This window comes from Electrona antarctica, assembly GCF_951216825.1.
Source record: "Electrona antarctica genome assembly, chromosome: 3".
In the NCBI taxonomy this organism is placed as follows: Eukaryota; Metazoa; Chordata; class Actinopteri; order Myctophiformes; family Myctophidae; genus Electrona; species Electrona antarctica.
The window spans coordinates 62549160-62571718 of record NC_136808.1 but is presented as its reverse complement, the minus strand read 5'-3'; the positions used below and the strand labels follow the sequence as shown (position 1 = coordinate 62571718).

The following is a 22559-nucleotide window of genomic DNA, read 5'->3' as shown; positions in this document are numbered from 1 at the left end:
TCAGAGCCTGATGGTGGTGCTATAGTGTAGCAGAGTGGCTCAGAGCCTCTGCCTGATGGTGGCGCTATAGTGTAGCAGAGAGGCTCAGAGCCTCAGCCTGATGGTGGTGCTATAGTGTAGCAGAGTAGCTCACAGCCTGATGGTGGCGCTATAGTGTAGCAGAGTAGCTCGGAGCCTCTGCCTGATGGTGGCGCTATAGTGTAGCAGAGTTGCTCACAGCCTGATGGTGGCGCTATAGTGTAGCAGAGTAGCTCGGAGCCTCTGCCTGATGGTGGTGCTATAGTGTAGCAGAGTGGCTCACAGCCTGATGGTGGCGCTATAGTGTAGCAGAATTGCTCACAGCCTGATGGTGGCGCTATAGTGTAGCAGAGTAGCTCACAGCCTGATGGTGGCGCTATAGTGTAGCAGAGTAGCTCGGAGCCTCTGCCTGATGGTGGCGCTATAGTGTAGCAGAGTTGCTCACAGCCTGATGGTGGCGCTATAGTGTAGCAGAGTGGCTGAGAGCCTGATGGTGGCGCTATAGTGTAGCAGAGTGGCTCAGAGCCTCTGCCTGATGGTGGCGCTATAGTGTAGCAGAGTGGCTGAGAGCCTGATGGTGGCGCTATAGTGTAGCAGAGTGGCTCAGAGCCTGATGGTGGCGCTATAGTGTAGCAGAGTGGCTCAGAGCCTGATGGTGGCGCTATAGTGTAGCAGAGTGGCTCAGAGCCTCTGCCTGATGGTGGCGCTATAGTGTAGCAGAGTGGTTCAGAGCCTCTGCCTGATGGTGGCGCTATAGTGTAGCAGAGTGGTTCAGAGCCTCTGCCTGATGGTGGCGCTATAGTGTAGCAGAGTGGTTCAGAGCCTCTGCCTGATGGTGGCGCTATAGTGTAGCAGAGTGGCTCAGAGCCTCTGCCTGATGGTGGCGCTATAGTGTAGCAGAGTGGCTCACAGCCTGATGGTGGCGCTATAGTGTAGCCGAGTGGCTCACAGCCTGATGGTGGCGCTATAGTGTAGCAGAGTGGCTCAGAGCCTGATGGTGGCGCTATAGTGTAGCAGAGTGACTCAGAGCCTGATGGTGGCGCTATAGTGTAGCAGAGTGGCTCAGAGCCTCTGCCTGATGGTAGCGCTATAGTGTAGCAGAGTGTCTCACAGCCTGATGGTGGCGCTATAGTGTAGCAGAGTGGCTCAGAGCCTCTGCCTGATGGTAGCGCTATAGTGTAGCAGAGTGTCTCACAGCCTGATGGTGGCGCTATAGTGTAGCAGAGTGGCTCACAGCCTGATGGTGGCGCTATAGTGTAGCAGAGTGGCTCAGAGCCTGATGGTGGCGCTATAGTGTAGCAGAGTGGCTCAGAGCCTGATGGTGGCGCTATAGTGTAGCAGAGTGACTCACAGCCTGATGGTGGCGCTATAGTGTAGCAGAGTGGCTCAGAGCCTGATGGTGGCGCTATAGTGTAGCAGAGTGGCTCAGAGCCTGATGGTGGCGCTATAGTGTAGCAGAGTGGCTCACAGCCTGATGGTGGCGCTATAGTGTAGCAGAGTGGCTCAGAGCCTGATGGTGGCGCTATAGTGTAGCAGAGTGGCTCAGAGCCTGATGGTGGCGCTATAGTGTAGCAGAGTGACTCACAGCCTGATGGTGGCGCTATAGTGTAGCAGAGTGGCTCACAGCCTGATGGTGGCGCTATAGTGTAGCAGAGTGGCTCAGAGCCTCTGCCTGATGGTGGCGCTATAGTGTAGCAGAGTGGCTCACAGCCTGATGGTGGCGCTATAGTGTAGCAGAGTGGCTCAGAGCCTCTGCCTGATGGTGGCGCTATAGTGTAGCAGAGTGTCTCACAGCCTGATGGTGGCGCTATAGTGTAGCAGAGTGACTCACAGCCTGATGGTGGCGCTATAGTGTAGCAGAGTGGCTCAGAGCCTCAGCCTGATGGTGGCGCTATAGTGTAGCAGAGTGGCTCACAGCCTGATGGTGGCGCTATAGTGTAGCAGAGTGGCTCACAGCCTGATGGTGGCGCTATAGTGTAGCAGAGTGGCTCAGAGCCTGATGGTGGCGCTATAGTGTAGCAGAGTGACTCACAGCCTGATGGTGGCGCTATAGTGTAGCAGAGTGGCTCACAGCCTGATGGTGGCGCTATAGTGTAGCAGAGTGGCTCAGAGCCTCTGCCTGATGGTAGCGCTATAGTGTAGCAGAGTGTCTCACAGCCTGATGGTGGCGCTATAGTGTAGCAGAGTGACTCACAGCCTGATGGTGGCGCTATAGTGTAGCAGAGTGGCTCAGAGCCTGATGGTGGCGCTATAGTGTAGCAGAGTGGCTCAGAGCCTGATGGTGGCGCTATAGTGTAGCAGAGTGACTCACAGCCTGATGGTGGCGCTATAGTGTAGCAGAGTGGCTCAGAGCCTGATGGTGGCGCTATAGTGTAGCAGAGTGGCTCAGAGCCTGATGGTGGCGCTATAGTGTAGCAGAGTGGCTCACAGCCTGATGGTGGCGCTATAGTGTAGCAGAGTGGCTCAGAGCCTCAGCCTGATGGTGGCGCTATAGTGTAGCAGAGTGACTCAGAGCCTCTGCCTGATGGTGGCGCTATAGTGTAGCAGAGTGGCTCAGAGCCTGATGGTGGCGCTATAGTGTAGCAGAGTGGCTCACAGCCTGATGGTGGCGCTATAGTGTAGCAGAGTGGCTCAGAGCCTGATGGTGGCGCTATAGTGTAGCAGAGTGGCTCACAGCCTGATGGTGGCGCTATAGTGTAGCAGAGTGGCTCAGAGCCTGATGGTGGCGCTATAGTGTAGCAGAGTGGCTCAGAGCCTGATGGTGGCGCTATAGTGTAGCAGAGTGACTCACAGCCTGATGGTGGCGCTATAGTGTAGCAGAGTGGCTCACAGCCTGATGGTGGCGCTATAGTGTAGCAGAGTGGCTCAGAGCCTCTGCCTGATGGTGGCGCTATAGTGTAGCAGAGTGGCTCACAGCCTGATGGTGGCGCTATAGTGTAGCAGAGTGGCTCAGAGCCTCTGCCTGATGGTGGCGCTATAGTGTAGCAGAGTGTCTCACAGCCTGATGGTGGCGCTATAGTGTAGCAGAGTGACTCACAGCCTGATGGTGCTGCTATAGTGTAGCAGAGTGGCTCAGAGCCTCAGCCTGATGGTGGCGCTATAGTGTAGCAGAGTGGCTCACAGCCTGATGGTGGCGCTATAGTGTAGCAGAGTGGCTCACAGCCTGATGGTGGTGCTATAGTGTAGCAGAGTGGCTCAGAGCCTGATGGTGGCGCTATAGTGTAGCAGAGTGACTCACAGCCTGATGGTGGCGCTATAGTGTAGCAGAGTGACTCACAGCCTGATGGTGGCGCTATAGTGTAGCAGAGTGGCTCAGAGCCTCTGCCTGATGGTAGCGCTATAGTGTAGCAGAGTGTCTCACAGCCTGATGGTGGCGCTATAGTGTAGCAGAGTGACTCACAGCCTGATGGTGGCGCTATAGTGTAGCAGAGTGGCTCAGAGCCTCAGCCTGATGGTGGCGCTATAGTGTAGCAGAGTGGCTCAGAGCCTGATGGTGGTGCTATAGTGTAGCAGAGTGGCTCACAGCCTGATGGTGGCGCTATAGTGTAGCAGAGTGGCTCACAGCCTGATGGTGGCGCTATAGTGTAGCAGAGTGGCTCAGAGCCTGATGGTGGTGCTATAGTGTAGCAGAGTGGCTCACAGCCTGATGGTGGCGCTATAGTGTAGCAGAGTGGCTCAGAGCCTGATGGTGGCGCTATAGTGTAGCAGAGTGGCTCACAGCCTGATGGTGGCGCTATAGTGTAGCAGAGTGGCTCAGAGCCTGATGGTGGCGCTATAGTGTAGCAGAGTGGCTCAGAGCCTGATGGTGGCGCTATAGTGTAGCAGAGTGACTCAGAGCCTCTGCCTGATGGTGGCGCTATAGTATACACACACGCACACACACACACACACACACACACACACACACCACTTGCCGTGGTGGCTCAAAAAGCTCATTCAAGGTGCGTTGGAGTCCAGCATAGTTGTGGACTTAGCACAGGGTCGTAATTATCCCTCATTCTGTGTGTGTGTGTGTGTGTGTGTGTGTGTGTGTGTGTGTGTGTGTGTGTGTGTGTGTGTGTGTGTGTGTGTGTGTGTGTGTGTGTGTGTGTGTGTGTGTGTGTGTGTGTGTGTGTGTGTGTGTGCTAAAACGTAGGACATTTCCCAGCACCTCCCCTCCTCCTCCTCCAACAATACAGATAGATTTACAACCAGTAAAACCACCTCTGTCATCATGTGTCACTAGCCGCGGTTACATGCAGGCTGATCATTCCGAATAAATACTTCCGAATAAAATACATCCGAAGTAATGTTTTTTGCTGCGTGTTTACATGGGAAATGGTCATTCCGAATGAGCGTTTACAAGGAGATGTGATATAAGACATGATACATGTTAATTCACGTGATGGACACGTGTTGGACACATAAAATATAGGCAGTTCATTCATTATGTGAAAGACGATACTTTGAAATCCCATCATTTCATTCTGCAGTAGCTTTGAGGCTGCTGGTTGGATAGGGGCGGGCGTATATGTTTACCGTCTTTTATTCCCCACCCGCTGCGGCTCCCCTTCTCCGCTGGGAAGGTGATCATCTCGTTTTTATTTGTACTTTATTATCTACACTACAGCACGGCCAGGGCACGCACACTGATTATTATTGTATCAAGGGTCGCTCGTTATTTTTGAGAGGAGAGAGAGAGAGAGAGAGAGAGACTGTTGAACACACACACACACACATCGCATTTATCAAGTTTTCGCTGTGCGCCTCACAAGGCTATTGGGTTTATTTGTGATTCGTCTTTGCACAATGCACGTACATTGTGTAAGTAAGCGCTGATCTACAGGCTGACAACGTGTCCCAATTAAACTGCAAAGCCGTTATGTTTCATGACGTTTTGGTTGCAACTTGGAATAGGCAAGTTATAGCCTATAAAAGTTTAAAGGGATAGGATGGACATTATAGCGATAATAGCGTATTCTTGGGACTGTGTGTGTGTGTGTGTGTGTGTGTGTGAGAGATTACTGAACAGCGGACTGACGGCATTTCGTCCTCTCTCTCCTCCGTCTTTCTGTGAGTCCCCCATGCACTTAGCCTACAGTAGCATGAAGCATCCAGATACATATAGGCTGGCTATATAACCTATAGGCCTATCAAACATGTTTGAAAATTGAGTGATCATCAACTCGGGACGGTTGGATCTTTGAACACTCACAGATCAGGGGGATCATCATCACCACTGCTGCTGCAGCCTGCTCCACGTTTTTTTTGTGTGTAGGCTATTTCGGATCTGCAAAATGCACGAAATAACGCGCTCTATGTGCAAACTCCTCGGCGCGCCTTGGATATGAGCGCCTTGGAGTTGGAGCGCCTTGGAAATGAGCATGCTCAGAAAGACCAGAATGAATTTACATCCGAAGCAGTGTATACATGAGTCCAACTTTCGGCCAATCGCATCGGAATAATCCGGCCAGTGACATCGGAATGGTTTTTAAATCGCATCGAGCATTTTCATTCGGATTTACGTTTTTGTAGGTGTTTACATGACAACGTTTAATAGGATTTAACTTCTATTCGGAATTAAGAGGGGTTGAAAGACCTCATGTAAACGTACCCATTGACCTGAAACCAGCCTGATGTTGTTAGACTTTGATACGGAACATGTTTAAACAGCTCATAGAATCATAAAGTTTAATATCTAACTCACACTTTAAGAAACACTTCATTATTTTCAACGGACGGTACATAATGATGTCATTTATCATGTGAAATGTGGATAATTTGACTTGTGTCATGATTTAAATCTAAGTGATTTAATATATTGATGTGTAGTGTGAGTAACATAGTGCTTTCTGTAAAGCAGAAAAGGAGTCCATCCAATTCTCTCTGGTTCAGTCTGTGCTAGACAGAGAATACATAGTGTTGGATAAGTGACGTGACAATAAGATATGACATCATAGAAACGTGACATCATAGGACCAAGGCTGACCTCACTGGAGACATCTAACAGATGACCCTCATATCTATAAACAACATTCAAGCTGTAATATCACGTATCAAAGTACATAAACACTGTATCTACAAGTTCAACTAAACAGACTTCATTACATGTACATGGACAAAGCATAACAGTTGTCATGGTGATGTATAAATGTAATGTTTATGATGGTTGTCATGGTGATGTATAAATGTAATGTTTATGATGGTTGTCATGGTTTCAGGGTTGATCGTCAAAGAGCAGAGTCTCCTGTACCCAGCTGTGTCTCCATGAAGAGTGACTGGTCCAAGGATGATGTTATTGACTTCAAAGATGGACTCCACTCTACTGATCAGAGGTCAGAATGTAAACATGCACATTTTGTGTATTTACAGATAGATTTACCAGCAGTAAAAATACCTGACCTCTACTGTCTCTGTTGTCATGATGACCTGAAACCACCTGACCTCTACTGTCTCTGTTGTCATGTTGACCTGAAACCACCTGACCTCTACTGTCTCTGTTGTCATGTTGACCTGAAACCACCTGACCTCTACTGTCTCTGTTGTCATGTTGACCTGAAACCTCCTGACCTCTCCTGTCTCTGTTGTCATGTTGACCTGAAACCACCTGACCTCTACTGTCTCTGTTGTCATGTTGACCTGAAACCTCATGACCTCTACTGTCTCTGTTGTCATGTTGACCTGAAACCACCTGACCTCTACTGTCTCTGTTGTCATGTTGACCTGAAACCACCTGACCTCTACTGTCTCTGTTGTCATGTTGACCTGAAACCACCTGACCTCTACTGTCTCTGTTGTCATGTTGACCTGAAACCTCCTGACCTCTACTGTCTCTGTTGTCATGTTGACCTGAAACCACCTGACCTCTACTGTCTCTGTTGTCATGTTGACCTGAAACCTCTTGACCTCTACTGTCTCTGTTGTCATGTTGACCTGAAACCACCTGACCTCTACTGTCTCTGTTGTCATGTTGACCTGAAACCACCTGACCTCTACTGTCTCTGTTGTCATGTTGACCTGAAACCTCCTGACCTCTACTGTCTCTGTTGTCATGTTGACCTGAAACCACCTGACCTCTACTGTCTCTGTTGTCATGTTGACCTGAAACCTCCTGACCTCTACTGTCTCTGTTGTCATGTTGACCTGAAACCACCTGACCTGACCTCTACTGTCTCTGTTGTCATGTTGACCTGAAACCTCCTGACCTCTACTGTCTCTGTTGTCATGTTGACCTGAAACCTCCTGACCTCTACTGTCTCTGTTGTCATGTTGACCTGAAACCTCCTGACCTCTACTGTCTCTGTTGTCATGTTGACCTGAAACCTCCTGACCTCTACTGTCTCTGTTGTCATGTTGACCTGAAACCACCTGACCTCTACTGTCTCTGTTGTCATGTTGACCTGAAACCTCCTGACCTCTACTGTCTCTGTTGTCATGTTGACCTGAAACCACCTGACCTCTACTGTCTCTGTTGTCATGTTGACCTGAAACCACCTGACCTCTACTGTCTCTGTTGTCATGTTGACCTGAAACCACCTGACCTCTACTGTCTCTGTTGTCATGTTGACCTGAAACCACCTGACCTCTACTGTCTCTGTTGTCATGTTGCATTGACCTCTACTGTCTCTGTTGTCATTTTGACCTGAAACCTCCTGACCTCTACTGTCTATGTTGTCATGTTGACCTGAAACCACCTGACCTCTACTGTCTCTGTTGTCATGTTGACCTGAAACCTCCTGACCTCTACTGTCTCTGTTGTCATGTTGCATTGGCCTGAATCCAACCTGATGTTGTTAGACTTTGATACAGAACATGATTAAACAGCTCATAAAGTTTAATATCTAACTCACATTATATTTGATCAAAGGAGAGTACGTAATGATGAAATCCATCTTGTGAAATGAGGTGAATGTTCAATATAGATGCCCATGTACATTTGCTGTTTGGGCTTTTGTGTCTTGTATTTTTTCATAGTCATTGTTGACATTTATTTTACGTGACTCTGCAAGGCTAGCCGCCTATAAGAGGGTCTTTAGTACAGGACTTTGGGCACTACAACATGTATTTATATATATATATATTTACAATATGTATTTATAACGTGACTCTGCAAGGCTAGCCGTCTATAAGAGGGTCTGTTGTGTAATCCACAGGATGAGTGATAAATCTATGAGTCATTCACTTTGTCATGAAATCAATAAAGTTTGAACATGAAAAACACAGAGCGATGGCAGCCATGTTCCTTTCCTCCATCAATGATTTACTGCATCGTACCTCCTGAACCAAACATGATAATACAGAATCATTATGTTTTTATGGTCAACGGTTACAAGGACACCACATACAATGACCACCATGGTCGTGACAAGGCCTTTTAGTGACCGCTCCATTCCTGACCGTTTAAAACCCCAACCTGTATTTAGTTACCCTGCTACACTGGTTCTCTGACTGTTTAAACCCCACCTGTATTTAGTTCCCCTGCTACACTGGTTCTCTGACTGTTTAAAAACCCCAACCTGTATTTAGTTCCCCTGCTACACTGGTTCTCTGACTGTTTAAACCCCACCTGTATTTAGTTCCCCTGCTACACTGGTTCTCTGACTGTTTAAAAACCCACCTGTATTTAGTTCCCCTGCTACAGATAGATAGATAGATAGATTCTTTATTATTGTGTCATGCACCCAAGGCGCCCAGCCCACATGGACTTATAGGACACACCACAAATCATTGCGTCAGTATTGCATTGTGTACAGGAAACAGTTTTCTTTTTCTTTTCTTTTTACACAAACAAAACATTCTGCCTTTTTTCCCACGCTTTGCATAAAAAGTCTGCTAAAGCAAAAATACCTTTCCTAAAACAAAATTCCAACTTTTCGTAGTCCTCTAACCAGAAAAAGTTAACACAGATGGTTGTCATTTTACAAAATAATACATGTCTTAGTTCTTCATATAATGGGCAGTAAAACAAAAAATGAATTTCATTTTCAATTTCTTTCAAATCACACAGTAAACATACTCTGTCCTCCTCAGGAGTACCAATGAATCTACCCGTTTCTAAAGCTAATGGTAAGGTCCCAGAATGCAGCTGTGCACAAAAAGATCTCTGACTTTTGGATACATTTTGTGTAACATAAGGTTCAGGGCCATAATTATTTTTAATAAGACGATATGTTCTTAGTTTTGGTTTGTACCATAAATCAACAGCCCAACTCTCCTTATACCCAAGGAACATAAAGTTCTGTATCGCATGAATATTACAGCATAGTTTATTTAAATAAATAAATGATGAATTATTCATAAAAAATAAAGACTTTACTTCATTGGCCCAGGGGTAACCATTAGAAATGTCCCAGTTAAAAATCTTTTTGGTTAGTCTGTCATCGGACATATTAACAAGTCTATTCCAAAGTCTCAACATCTCACCTTTGTGTCTGATATTTACGGGCATCCATCCCATATCTCCGCTAATGGCCAAGATAGGCGTAAGCTTATGAACTCCAAGAAATGACCGTATGGCTCTATTTTGAATTGTGTTACAACTTTCCTACACTGGTTCTCTGACTGTTTAAACCCCAACCTGTATTTAGTTCCCCTGCTACACTGGTTCTCTGACGGTTTAAACCCCAACCTGTATTTAGTTCCTTTGCTACACTGGTTCTCTGACTGTTTAAACCCCAACCTGTATTTAGTTCCCCTGCTACACTGGTTCTCTGACTGTTTAAACCCCAACCTGTATTTAGTTCCCCTGCTACACTGGTTCTCTGACTGTTTGAACCCCAACCTGTATCTAGTTCCCCTGCTACACTGGTTCTCTGACTGTTTAAACCCCAACCTGTATTTAGTTCCCCTGCTACACTGGTTCTTTGACTGTTTAAAACCCCCAAACTGTATTTAGTTCCCCTGCTACACTGGTTCTCTGACTGTTTAAACCCCAACCTGTATTTAGTTCCCCTGCTACACTGGTTCTCTGACTGTTTAAACCCCAACCTGTATTTAGTTCCCCTGCTACACTGGTTCTCTGACTGTTTAAACCCCACCTGTATTTAGTTCCCCTGCTACACTGGTTCTCTGACTGTTTAAAAACCCACCTGTATTTAGTTCCCCTGCTACACTGGTTCTCTGACTGTTTAAAACCCCCAACCTGTATTTAGTTCCCCTGCTACACTGGTTCTCTGACTGTTTAAACCCCCCAACCTGTATTTAGTTCCCCTGCTACACTGGTTCTCTGACTGTTTAAACCCCAACCTGTATTTAGGTCCCCTGCTACACTGGTTCTCTGACTGTTTAAAACCCCACCTGTATTTAGTTCCCCTGCTACACTGGTTCTCTGACTGTTTAAACCCCCACCTGTATTTAGTTCCCCTGCTACACTGGTTCTCTGACTGTTTAAACCCCCCAACCTGTATTTAGTTCCTCTGCTACACTGGTTCTCTGACTGTTTAAACCCCCACCTGTATTTAGTTCCCCTGCTACACTGGTTCTCTGACTGTTTAAACCCCCAAACTGTATTTAGTTCCCCTGCTACACTGGTTCTCTGACTGTTTAAAACCCCACCTGTATTTAGTTCCCCTGCTACACTGGTTCTCTGACTGTTTAAACCCCAACCTGTATTTAGTTCCCCTGCTACACTGGTTCTCTGACTGTTTAAACCCCAACCTGTATTTAGTTCCCCTGCTACACTGGTTCTCTGACTGTTTAAACCCCAACCTGTATTTAGTTCCCCTGCTACACTGGTTCTCTGACTGTTTAAAACCCCCAATCTGTATTTAGTTCCCCTGCTACACTGGTTCTCTGACTGTTTAAAACCCCACCTGTATTTAGTTCCCCTGCTACACTGGTTCTCTGACTGTTTAAAACCCCACCTGTATTTAGTTCCCCTGCTACACTGGTTCTCTGACTGTTTAAAACCCCACCTGTACTTAGTTCCCCTGCTACACTGGTTCTCTGACTGTTTAAACCCCAACCTGTATTTAGTTCCCCTGCTACACTGGTTCTCTGACTGTTTAAACCCCAACCTGTATTTAGTTCCCCTGCTACACTGGTTCTCTGACTGTTTAAAACCCCCAATCTGTATTTAGTTCCCCTGCTACACTGGTTCTCTGACTGTTTAAAACCCCACCTGTATTTAGTTCCCCTGCTACACTGGTTCTCTGACTGTTTAAAACCCCACCTGTATTTAGTTCCCCTGCTACACTGGTTCTCTGACTGTTTAAACCCCAACCTGTATTTAGTTCCCCTGCTACACTGGTTCTCTGACTGTTTAAACCCCAACCTGTATTTAGTTCCCCTGCTACACTGGTTCTCTGACTGTTTAAACCCCAACCTGTATTTAGTTCCCCTGCTACACTGGTTCTCTGACTGTTTAAAACCCCCAATCTGTATTTAGTTCCCCTGCTACACTGGTTCTCTGACTGTTTAAAACCCCACCTGTATTTAGTTCCCCTGCTACACTGGTTCTCTGACTGTTTAAAACCCCACCTGTATTTAGTTCCCCTGCTACACTGGTTCTCTGACTGTTTAAAACCCCACCTGTACTTAGTTCCCCTGCTACACTGGTTCTCTGACTGTTTAAACCCCAACCTGTATTTAGTTCCCCTGCTACACTGGTTCTCTGACTGTTTAAACCCCCACCTGTATTTAGTTCCCCTGCTACACTGGTTCTCTGACTGTTTAAACCCCCACCTGTATTTAGTTCCCCTGCTACACTGGTTCTCTGACTGTTTAAACCCCAACCTGTATTTAGTTCCCCTGCTACACTGGTTCTCTGACTGTTTAAACCCCAACCTGTATTTAGTTCCCCTGCTACACTGGTTCTCTGACTGTTTAAACCCCAACCTGTATTTAGTCCCCTGCTGCACTGGTTCTCTGACTGTTTAAAACCCCAAACTGTATTTATTTGCTACACTGGTTCTCTTGTACATTAACATTTGTCAGAGACGCATTTTTGAACGACGCAGATATTCAGTGGATTATAGTATACATATAAGTTGTTTAAACATTATTCGTGCGTGCGTGCGTGCGTGCGTGCGTGCGTGTGCGTGTGCGTGCGCATGCGTGTGTGTGTGTGTGTCCTCCACAGTGACCAGCAGCAGGGGTCCAGTGGTCAGTCAGCTCAGGAACATCAAACAGATCTGGACTCCATATTTAAGGTTTGTCAATGTACAACAACAGCTTTACTTCATCTGCACATAAAATTAATACATAATGAGTTGATCACAATAGAGACAAGTAGTCCTTGTGTCAACAAAGCATTTTATCCACTGAGAAGCTGCTCTGCTAAAATCACTTCCAGAAGTATTTTATCTCTGGACTGCAGGGTGCCCAGATAAAATTGTCAAACAGCAGGTGAGTTGACATTTCCTGAAGTGAAGTGGGTCTTCTTAACTTACAATGAGTTTCCATTGTTCTCTGAGCCAGTCTTATGAAGAGGGTTTTACAATGTTGTTGCTGCGAGAGAGAGGTCTATCCAACACCAACTCAGGATTCCTGGATCACTGCCCTCCACACTCTCCTATCCAACATCAGGTTCTTGAGCTCTGCAGTGTTGTTAGCCAAGCTGTCGCACCGCAGCACGTAGGTGGTACGCTTCTTTCCCCTTCAACCCTCCTGGCTTTGCCCTGGGTTGGCTCCCATAGGGTCAATTTACTTGCTTCAAGTTCTGGGTGCCTGACGCAGTGCCCTGCCAGCCTCATCCTTCTCTCTCTGACTTTGTCCGTGACCCGTGGTAGGTCCCCATAGAGGTCCACATTTGTGATGCGGTCCGTCCATGTGACACCTAGTGCCATTCGTAGCATTCTTGTGTAGACTCCATCCAGGGCTTTTTCCTCCACTGTGAGGGTCCATGTCTCGGCCCCATACAGCAGTACTGACTCCACTGTGAGGGTCCATGTCTCGGCCCCATACAGCAGTACTGACTCCACTGTGAGGGTCCATGTCTCGGCCCCATACAGCAGTACTGACTCCACTGTGAGGGTCCATAATGAATTGAATTGCATTTTTATAGCGCTTTTCCAAGTTCTCAAAGCGCTTTACAATGGTCCATTCATTCATACATTGGGAGGTGAAGTGGCAAACAGTCGACGCCAGCGTCCTCACTTCCCACATTCAGACACCAATGGTGGCAAGTTCACACTGACCAACTCATTGGAGGCAATGTAGGGTTCAGTGTCTTGCCCAAGGACACTTCGACATGTGGACAAGAGGAGCCGGGATTCAAACCGCCGACCCAGGGATCATTGGACGACCTGCTCTACCTCCTGAGCTACAGCCGCCCTTTCCATGTCTCGGCCCCATACAGCAGTACTGACTCCACAGTAGCTATGAACTCTTAAGGTCTTCTCCCATATCTGATTTCCACACTCTCCTCATCCCGTGCAAGGCTTTCCAGGCAAGTGCTCTCCGAACCTTCAGATCCTGTTCACTTGAGGCAGTCCAGGCCCCGAGGAGGTAAAATGGTAAATGGTAAATGGTGCATTTATATAGCGCCTTTATCCAAGGCGCATTACATTCACCCATTCACACACACATTCATACACCGATTGTGGCGGAAGCCATGCAAGGTACCAACCAGCACATCGGGAGCAATTTGGGGTTCAGTGTCTTGCCCAAGGACACTTCGACATGTAGAAAGGAGGAGCCGGGATTCGAACCGCCGACCCATGGATCATTGGACGACCTGCTCTACCTCTTGAGCCAGGGCCCAGAGCCTGGGGCCCAGGGCCCAGGACATGGGGCGAGGCACAAAATGCGGCTCTGGGCCCAGAGCCTCAGTGGGTCGACCTTGACTTCCTTCCCCTACTGGGGTCCATCTCAGTGGGTCGACCTTGACTTATTTCCCCTACTGGGGTCCATCTCAGTGGGTCGACCTTGACTTCATTCCCCTACTGGGGTCCATCTCAGTGGGTCGACCTTGACTTCATTCCCCTACTGGGGTCCATCTCAGTGGGTCGACCTTGACTTATTTCCCCTACTGGGGTCCATCTCAGTGGGTCGACCTTGACTTATTTCCCCTACTGGGGTCCATCTCAGTGCAACAACCTTTGGGATTCTACTCTGGGCCATTCGGAGAACATGACCCAGCCATCGTAGACGGCAGCGTTTGATTTCCTGCTCATCCTGTGCAGCTCTTTATTTGAGGTCTTCTCAGGCCAGAAGATAATGCAGGTCTTACGGAGGCATCCATTGTGGAAGCCATTGATCTTTTTCATGTCCAGTTCTGTCACTCGCCAGCATTCCGAGCCGTACAGCAGCACTGATTGTACGTTGCTGTTGTACAGTCGGACCTTTGATCTTAGACTGGACTGCTTTGACTTCCTGATAGCATCCTCATCCGCTTATCCAGACTCGGGTCGTGGGGGTAACGGTTCCAGCAGAGAGCTCCAGACTTCCCTTTCCCAGGCCAACAGTATTCACTTCATACTGGAGGATCCTGAGGCGTTCCATGGCCAGCATGGAGATATCAATCAATCAATCAATCAATCAATCAATCAATGCAATATTGTTGAGTTTAAACTGTATTAATTATTATGTGTTTCAGCTGCTTGAACAGAAACTCGTAACACTCGTGAAGAAAGAGATGAAGAGGTTCCGGAAGGTTCTGACAACAGATTACCCAGAATGCTTAGAGAGTCAGGGGGAGGAGGGGGAGGAGGAGAGAAGAAGCTTCACAGAGGGAGCTCTGAAGATCACACTGACCCTCCTGAGGAGTCTGAAGATGGACGAGATGGCTGACCTCCTGATGATGAGTAAGAGACTATTTATATGATGGAGATCAGTAAGAAAGTCTTTAATTAAGTCTTTAGTCTTTAAAGTGTTAATAAAGATCTTCTAATGGCCATTAGTTGTATTACTATCTGGAGGTCTCGTTAACGTTAACATATTTACTGACTGGTGTCTTCTGGAGGTCTCGTTAACGTTAACATATTTACTGACTGGTGTCTTCCGTTCTTTGGTCATGTAGAAACTCTTGCTCCTGTCAGTCGACGACAACTCAAGTCTTATCTGAAGAAGAAGTGTCAGAATGTGTCTGAGTGGATCGCTGAAGATGGAACCCGAACCCTTCTGAAGCAGATCTTCACAGAGCTCTACATCACAGATGGAGTCAGTGGAGACGTCAATAAAGAACATGAAGTCAGACTCATTGAAGCAGCTTCCAGAAAACCAGCCAATGAGACGCCAGTCAGCTGTGATGACATGTACGAACCCTTACCTGGACACGATGGACCAATCAAAACGGTGATGACAAACGGCGTGGCCGGCATCGGTAAAACGGTGTTAGCTCAGAAGTACGCTCTGGACTGGGCAGAAGGCAGAGCCAACCAGATGGTCCACTTCTTGTTTCCACTCACTTTCCGAGAGCTGAACCTGATGAAGGAGGAGAAGTACAGCTTGGTGGAACTCCTTCAGCATTTCTTTGGTGGGATCATGAAACCACTCGTCTGCAGCTTGAAGGAGTTCCAAGTCATGTTCATCCTCGATGGATTGGATGAACTGAGGTTTCCTCTGGACTTCCAGAACGCTGAGGTTGTAACCGATGTCACCACGCCAACCTCGGTGGCCGTGTTGCTGACAAACCTCATCAGAGGCGACCTGCTTCCCTCTGCTCGCCTCTGGATAACCACACGACCTGCAGCAGCCAATCAGATACCAGCCGCTTATGTTGACAGGGTGACGGAGGTGAGAGGATTCACCGATCCGCAGAAGGACGAGTACTTCGTCAATAAATTCGGGGATGAGGAGAAGGCACGCCCAATCGTCTCCCACGTCAAGAGATCCAAAAGCCTCCACATCATGTGTCACATCCCGCTCTTCTGTTGGATCACCGCCACAGTTCTGGAGGTCCTGTTGAAGACAGACGTGAAAGGATCGCTGCCAAAGTACCTGACCGAGATGTACCTCCACTTTCTGCTGGTTCTGTTCGGACAGAAGAGTGTGAAATATCACGACGGAGCTCCAGAGAACACCAAGGTCATTCTGGCTTTAGGAAAACTGGCGTTCGAGCAGCTAGTGAAAGGACAACTGATCTTCTATGAAGCAGACCTGAGAGAGTGTGGCATTGATGTCCGAGAGGCCTCTGTGTACTCTGGAATGTTTACACAGATCTTTAAACGGGAGAGAGGGCTGCACGTGGACACCGTGTTCTGCTTTGTCCATCTGAGTGTCCAGGAGTTTCTGGCTGCTGTTCATGTCTTTGTGTCCTTCGTCCAGGATGGTGTCAACCTGCTGTCAGGACCACAAACAACCTCCAACTGGTCCAAGGTATTTAAACCCAAAGCTAAGATTCATCACCTCTACCAAAGTGCTGTGGACAAGGCCTTAAGGAGTCCAAATGGACACCTGGACTTGTTCCTGCGTTTCCTGCTGGGCCTCTCTTTGGACACCAATCAGAAACTCCTACAAAGGCTGCTGATACAGACAGGAAACACCTTCCAGACCAATCATGAAACCATCAAATACATCAAGGAGAAGATCACAGAGAATAAATCTCCAGAGAAAAGCATCAATCTGTTCCACTGTCTGAATGAGCTGAATGATCATTCCCTGGAGGAGGACATCCAACGGTACCTGACGTCAGGACGTCTCTCCACAGACCAGCTCTCTCCTGCTCAGTGGTCAGCTCTGGTCTTCATTTTGCTGTCTTCAGGAAAGGAGCTGGACGTGTTTGACCTGAAGAAATACTCTGCTTCAGAGGAGGCTCTTCTGAGGCTGCTGCCCGTGCTCAAAGCCTCCAATAAAGCTCTGTAGGTTCACTGATAACTATAGGCCTATATTTCACAAATTATACAATCTTTCTTTAACAGAAAATCTCATGAATAAATGCTTTACGACTGTTTCTTCAGGCTGAGTGGCTGTAACCTGTCAGAGAGATGCTGTCAGGAGTTATCGTCAGCTCTCAGCTCCAGCTCTAGTCTGAGAGAAGTTGACTTGAGCAATAACGACCTTCAGGACTCTGGAGTCAACCTTCTGGCTGTGGGACTGGGGAGTCCACACTGCATTTTGGAGACTCTCAAGTCAGTATAACTGTGTTCAACTGAGTTTAAACGGTTTCTGAAATCAAAAGTCATTTTTTTATGTAATATTGTGAAACTTCTCACTGTGTGTGTGTGTGTGTGTGTGTGTGTGTGTGTGTGTGTGTGTGTGTGTGTGTGTGTGTGTGTGTGTGTGTGCGCAGTTTGTCAGGATGTCTGGTCACAGAGAAAGGCTGTTCTTCTCTGACCTCAGCTCTACGCTCCAACCCTTCCCATTTGAGAGAGTTGAATTTGACCTTCAATCATCCAGGAGAATCAGGCGAAGCGATGCTCTCTGCTGCTGTGAAGGATCCATGCTACAGACTGGACACTCTGAGGTGTGTGTGTGTGTGTGTGTGTGTGTGTGTGTGTGTGTGTGTGTGTGTGTGTGTGTGTGTGTGTGTGTGTGTGTGTGTGTGTGTGTGTGTGTGTGTGTGTGTGTGTGTGTGTGTGTGTGTGTGTTCATAGTGTCTACTGTCTACTATGATGTGAGAGACAGTTAGTCAGTTCAACTAGTTCTGACAGCAGGAGGCTGTGAGAGACAGTTAGTCAGTTCAACTCTGGCAGCAGGAGGCTGTGAGAGACAGTTAGTCAGTTCAACTCTGACAGCAGGAGGCTGTGAGAGACAGTTAGTCAGTTCAACTCTGACAGCAGGAGGCTGTGTGAGAGACAGTTAGTCAGTTCAACTCTGACAGCAGGAGGCTGTGTGAGAGACAGTTAGTCAGTTCAACTCTGACAGCAAGAGGCTGTGAGAGACAGTTAGTCAGTTCAACTCTGGCAGCAGGAGGCTGTGAGAGACAGTTAGTCAGTTCAACTCTGACAGCAGGAGGCTGTGAGAGACAGTTAGTCAGTTCAACTCTGACAGCAGGAGGCTGTGAGAGACAGTTAGTCAGTTCAACTCTGACAGCAGGAGGCTGTGAGAGAAAGACCAACACGACATGTTCATCAGATTGCACCTGCTTGTCACTCCAGAATGACCTCTGTTCTGCCAGCTCACCTTTGATAGAAAATCAATAACTAGGTAATCAATAGGCTATGAATAAATATATGATCTATAGCTTTAGAGAAGGACAGCATACTGTGATGCTGTTCTGTGTTGTTTGATGTTTAATGGTGTAAAATCATTATCAATTATATTATCATAGAGAATATTCAGGTGTGACTTTGTCTCTCCAACTCCAGTGTGGACCACGGTGGAGAGAACAGGCTGACACCAGGAGTGAAGAAGTGTAAGTTTATATTCTGTGATATTCATTCAATCAAAGCATCACATCCAGCTATTAGGTCATTGGTTCTCAAAGTGGGGTCCGGGGACCCTCCAGGGGTCCTTGGGGGGTTCCAGGGGGTCCCCAGCTAAATGTGTTAATACAGCATCACAATAACTGTTAACCACTTTATCCATGGATATTTATGAACATTTAAAAAACCTTGAAAGTGTTTTAATGTTCTCTTCATGATGGGGGTCTGTGGCCAAATATAATATAAATGTGGGTCCTTTGAATGAAACAGTTTGAGAACCACTGACTTGATTGAAGATGATAATTACCATAACATGTAGACTAATACAGTGATATTATTAATAACATGTAGACTAATACAGTGATATTATTATAATAACATTTAGACTAATACAGTGATATTATTAATAACATGTAGACTAATACAGTGATATTATTATAATAACATGTAGACTAATACAGTGATATTATTATAATAACATGTAGACTAATACAGTGATATTATTAATAACATGTAGACTAATACAGTGATATTATTATAATAACATGTAGACTAATACAGTGATATTATTATAATAACATGTAGACTAATACAGTTATATTATTAATAACATGTAGACTAATACAGTGATATTATTATAATAACATGTAGACTAATACAGTGATATTATTATAATAACATGTAGACTAATACAGTGATATTATTATAATAACATGTAGACTAATACAGTGATATTATTAATAACATGTAGACTAATACAGTGATATTATTATAATAACATGTAGACTAATACAGTGATATTATTATAATAACATGTAGACTAATACAGTGATATTATTAATAACATGTAGACTAATACAGTGATATTATTATTATAACATGTAGACTAATACAGTGATATTATTATAATAACATGTAGACTAATACAGTGATATTATTATAATAACATGTAGACTAATACAGTGATATTATTATAATAACATGTAGACTAATACAGTGATATTATTATAATAACATGTAGACTAATACAGTGATATTATTATTAATAACATGTAGACTAATACAGTGATATTATTAATAACATGTAGACTAATACAGTGATATTATTAATAACATGTAGACTAATACAGTGATATTATTAATAACATGTAGACTAATACAGTGATATTATTATAATAACATGTAGACTAATACAGTGATATTATTATAATAACATGTAGACTAATACAGTGATATTATTATAATAACATGTAGACTAATACAGTGATATTATTATAATAACATGTAGACTAATACAGTGATATTATTATAATAACATGTAGACTAATACAGTGATATTATTAATAACATGTAGACTAATACAGTGATATTATTATAATAACATGTAGACTAATACAGTGATATTATTAATAACATGTAGACTAATACAGTGATATTAATAATAACATGTAGACTAATACAGTGATATTATTATAATAACATGTAGACTAATAAAGTGATATTATTAATAACATGTAGATTAATACAGTGATATTATTATAATAACATGTAGACTAATACAGTGATATTATTAATAACATGTAGACTAATACAGTGATATTATTAATAACATGTAGACTAATACAGTGATATTATAATAATAACATGTAGACTAATACAGTGATATTATTATAATAACATGTAGACTAATACAGTGATATTATTATAATAACATGTAGACTAATACAGTGATATTATTAATAACATGTAGACTAATACAGTGATATTATTAATAACATGTAGACTAATACAGTGATATTATTATAATAACACTGTATTAGTCTACATGTTATTTTAATAACGGACCCCTCACCAACCTTAATCCGGTCGCTTTAACGGACCCCTCACCAACTTTAATCCGGTCGTTTTAACACACCCCTCACCAACCTTAATCCGGTCGCTTTAACGGACCCCTCACCAACCTTAATCCGGTCGTTTTAACGGACCCCTCACCAACTTTAATCCGGTGGTTTAACGGACCCCTCACCAACTTTAATCCGGTCGTTTTAACACACCCCTCACCAACCTTAATCCGGTCGCTTTAACGGACCCCTCACCAACCTTAATCCGGTGGTTTTAACGGACCCCTCACCAACCTTAATCCGGTGGTTTTAACAGACCCCTCACCAACCTTAATCCGGTCGTGTTAACGGACCCCTCACCAACCTTAATCCGGTGGTTTTAACGGAACCCTCAACAACTTTAATCCGGTCGTTTTAACGCACCCCTCACCAACCTTAATCCGGTCGTTTTAACAGACCCCTCACCAACCTTAATCCGGTCGTGTTAACGGACCCCTCACCAACCTTAATCCGGTGGTTTTAACAGGACCCTCAACAACTTTAATCCAGTTGTTTTAACGGACCCCTCACCAACTTTAATCCGGTCGTTTTAACGCACCCCTCACCAACCTTAATCCGGTGGTTTTAACGGACACCTCACCAACCTTCTGATATAGAAATGTAGGTATTTCAGAAAACTGTCAGGATTTAGAAGACATTTTTTAAATTTCGACGTCAGGCCTAAATGGGTTAATCCGATCGTTTTAATGGACCCCTCACCAACCTTAATCCGGTCGTTTTAATGGACCCCTCACCAACTTTAATCCGGTCGTTTTAACGCACCCCTCACCAACCTTAATCCGGTCGTTTTAAAGCACCCCTCACCAACCTTAATCCGGTCGTTTTAAAGCACCCCTCACCAACCTTAATCCGGTCATTTTAACGGACCCCTCACCAACTTTAATCCGGTCGTTTTAACGCAACCCTCACCAACCTTAATCCGGTCGTTTTAACGGACCCCTCACCAACCTTAATCCGGTCGTTTTAACGGACCCCTCACCAACCTTAATCCATTCTGGGCGGGAACCCCTTTTGGTGTTTTAAGCATTATGTTATACTTTAGCTATTGAAAAATAGCAGATCTACAAGCTCATAGCGCGACACCGAGTGCCGCGCTACGAGCTTGTAGGTCTGCTATTTTAGAAAAATCATGAAAATGCGGCACAAATCTTTGAATATGTATTCTTTCAGAGTGAACGTTTTTAACTCATATCTTTGCTTCTGAGGTGTCCCTAGATTTAGAACAACATATTTTCAAATGGGGGTCCGCGGGCAATTACATATAATGTTTGGGGTCCTTGACATGAAATATTGAGCACCACTGGTTTTAACGGAACCCTCATCAACCTTAATCCGGTGGTTTTAACGGACCCCTCACCAACCTTAATCTGGTGGTTTTAACGGACCCCTCAACAACTTTAATCCGGTCGTTTTAACGCACCCCTCACCAACCTTAATCCGGTCGTTTTAACAGACCCCTCACCAACCTTAATCCGGTCGTTTTAACGGACCCCTCACTAACTTTAATCCGGTCGTTTTAACGGACCCCTCACCAACTTCAATCCAGTCGTTTTAACGGACCCCTCACCAACTTTAATCCGGTCGTTTTAACGCACCCCTCACCAACCTTAATCCGGTGGTTTTAACGGACCCCTCACTAACTTTAATCCGGTCGTTTTAACGGACCCCTCACCAACCTTAATCCGGTCGTTTTAACGGACCCCTCACCAACCTTAATCCGGTCGTTTTAACGGACCCCTCACTAACTTTAATCCGGTCGTTTTAACGGACCACTCACCAACTTTAATCCGGTCGTTTTAACGGACCCCTCACCAACCTTAATCTGGTCGTTTTAACGGACCCCTCACCAACCTTAATCCGGTGGTTCCCACCACAAACCTTCTGGGTGGGAACCCCTTTTGGTGTTTTAAGCATTATGTTATACTTTAGCTATTGAAAAATAGCAGATCTACAAGCTCATAGCGCGACACAGAGTGCCGCGCTACGAGCTTGTAGGTCTGATATTTTAGAAAAATCGTGAAAATGCGGCACAAATTTTTGAATATATATTCTTTCAGAGCGAACGTTTTTAACTCATATCTTTGCTTCTGAGGTGTCCCTAGATTTAGAACAACATATTTTCAAATGGGGGTCCGCGGCCAATTACATATAATGTTTGGGGTCCTTGACATGAAATATTGAGCACCACTGGTTTTAACGGACCCCTCACCAACCTTAATCCGGTGGTTTTAACGGACCCCTCACCAACCTTAATCCGGTGGTTTTAACGGAACCCTCAACAACTTTAATCCGGTGGTTTTAACGGACCCCTCAACAACTTTAATCCAGTAGTTTTAACGCACCCCTCACCAACCTTAATCCGGTCGTTTTAACGGACCACTCACCAACTTTAATCCGGTCGTTTTAATGCACCCCT

At 45.4% G+C, this 22559-nt stretch overlaps 1 protein-coding gene across 1 annotated transcript in view; it reads left to right on the top strand.

Annotated features, from left to right (window-relative positions):
• The window catches only part of LOC306920458 (protein NLRC3-like), a gene marked incomplete at its 3' end in the record, with an annotated part of 67302 nt that extends 50286 nt beyond the window's left edge, over positions 1-17016 (top strand). The window contains exons 9-13 of the mRNA XM_079497216.1: positions 6219-6332; positions 12077-12146; positions 14534-14741; positions 14957-16736; positions 16836-17016. Coding sequence (XP_079353342.1) covers positions 6219-6332; positions 12077-12146; positions 14534-14741; positions 14957-16736; positions 16836-17016 — 2353 coding nt within the window. The remainder of the gene's footprint in view (positions 1-6218; positions 6333-12076; positions 12147-14533; positions 14742-14956; positions 16737-16835) is intronic.
• Between the last annotated feature and the right edge of the window lie 5543 nt (positions 17017-22559).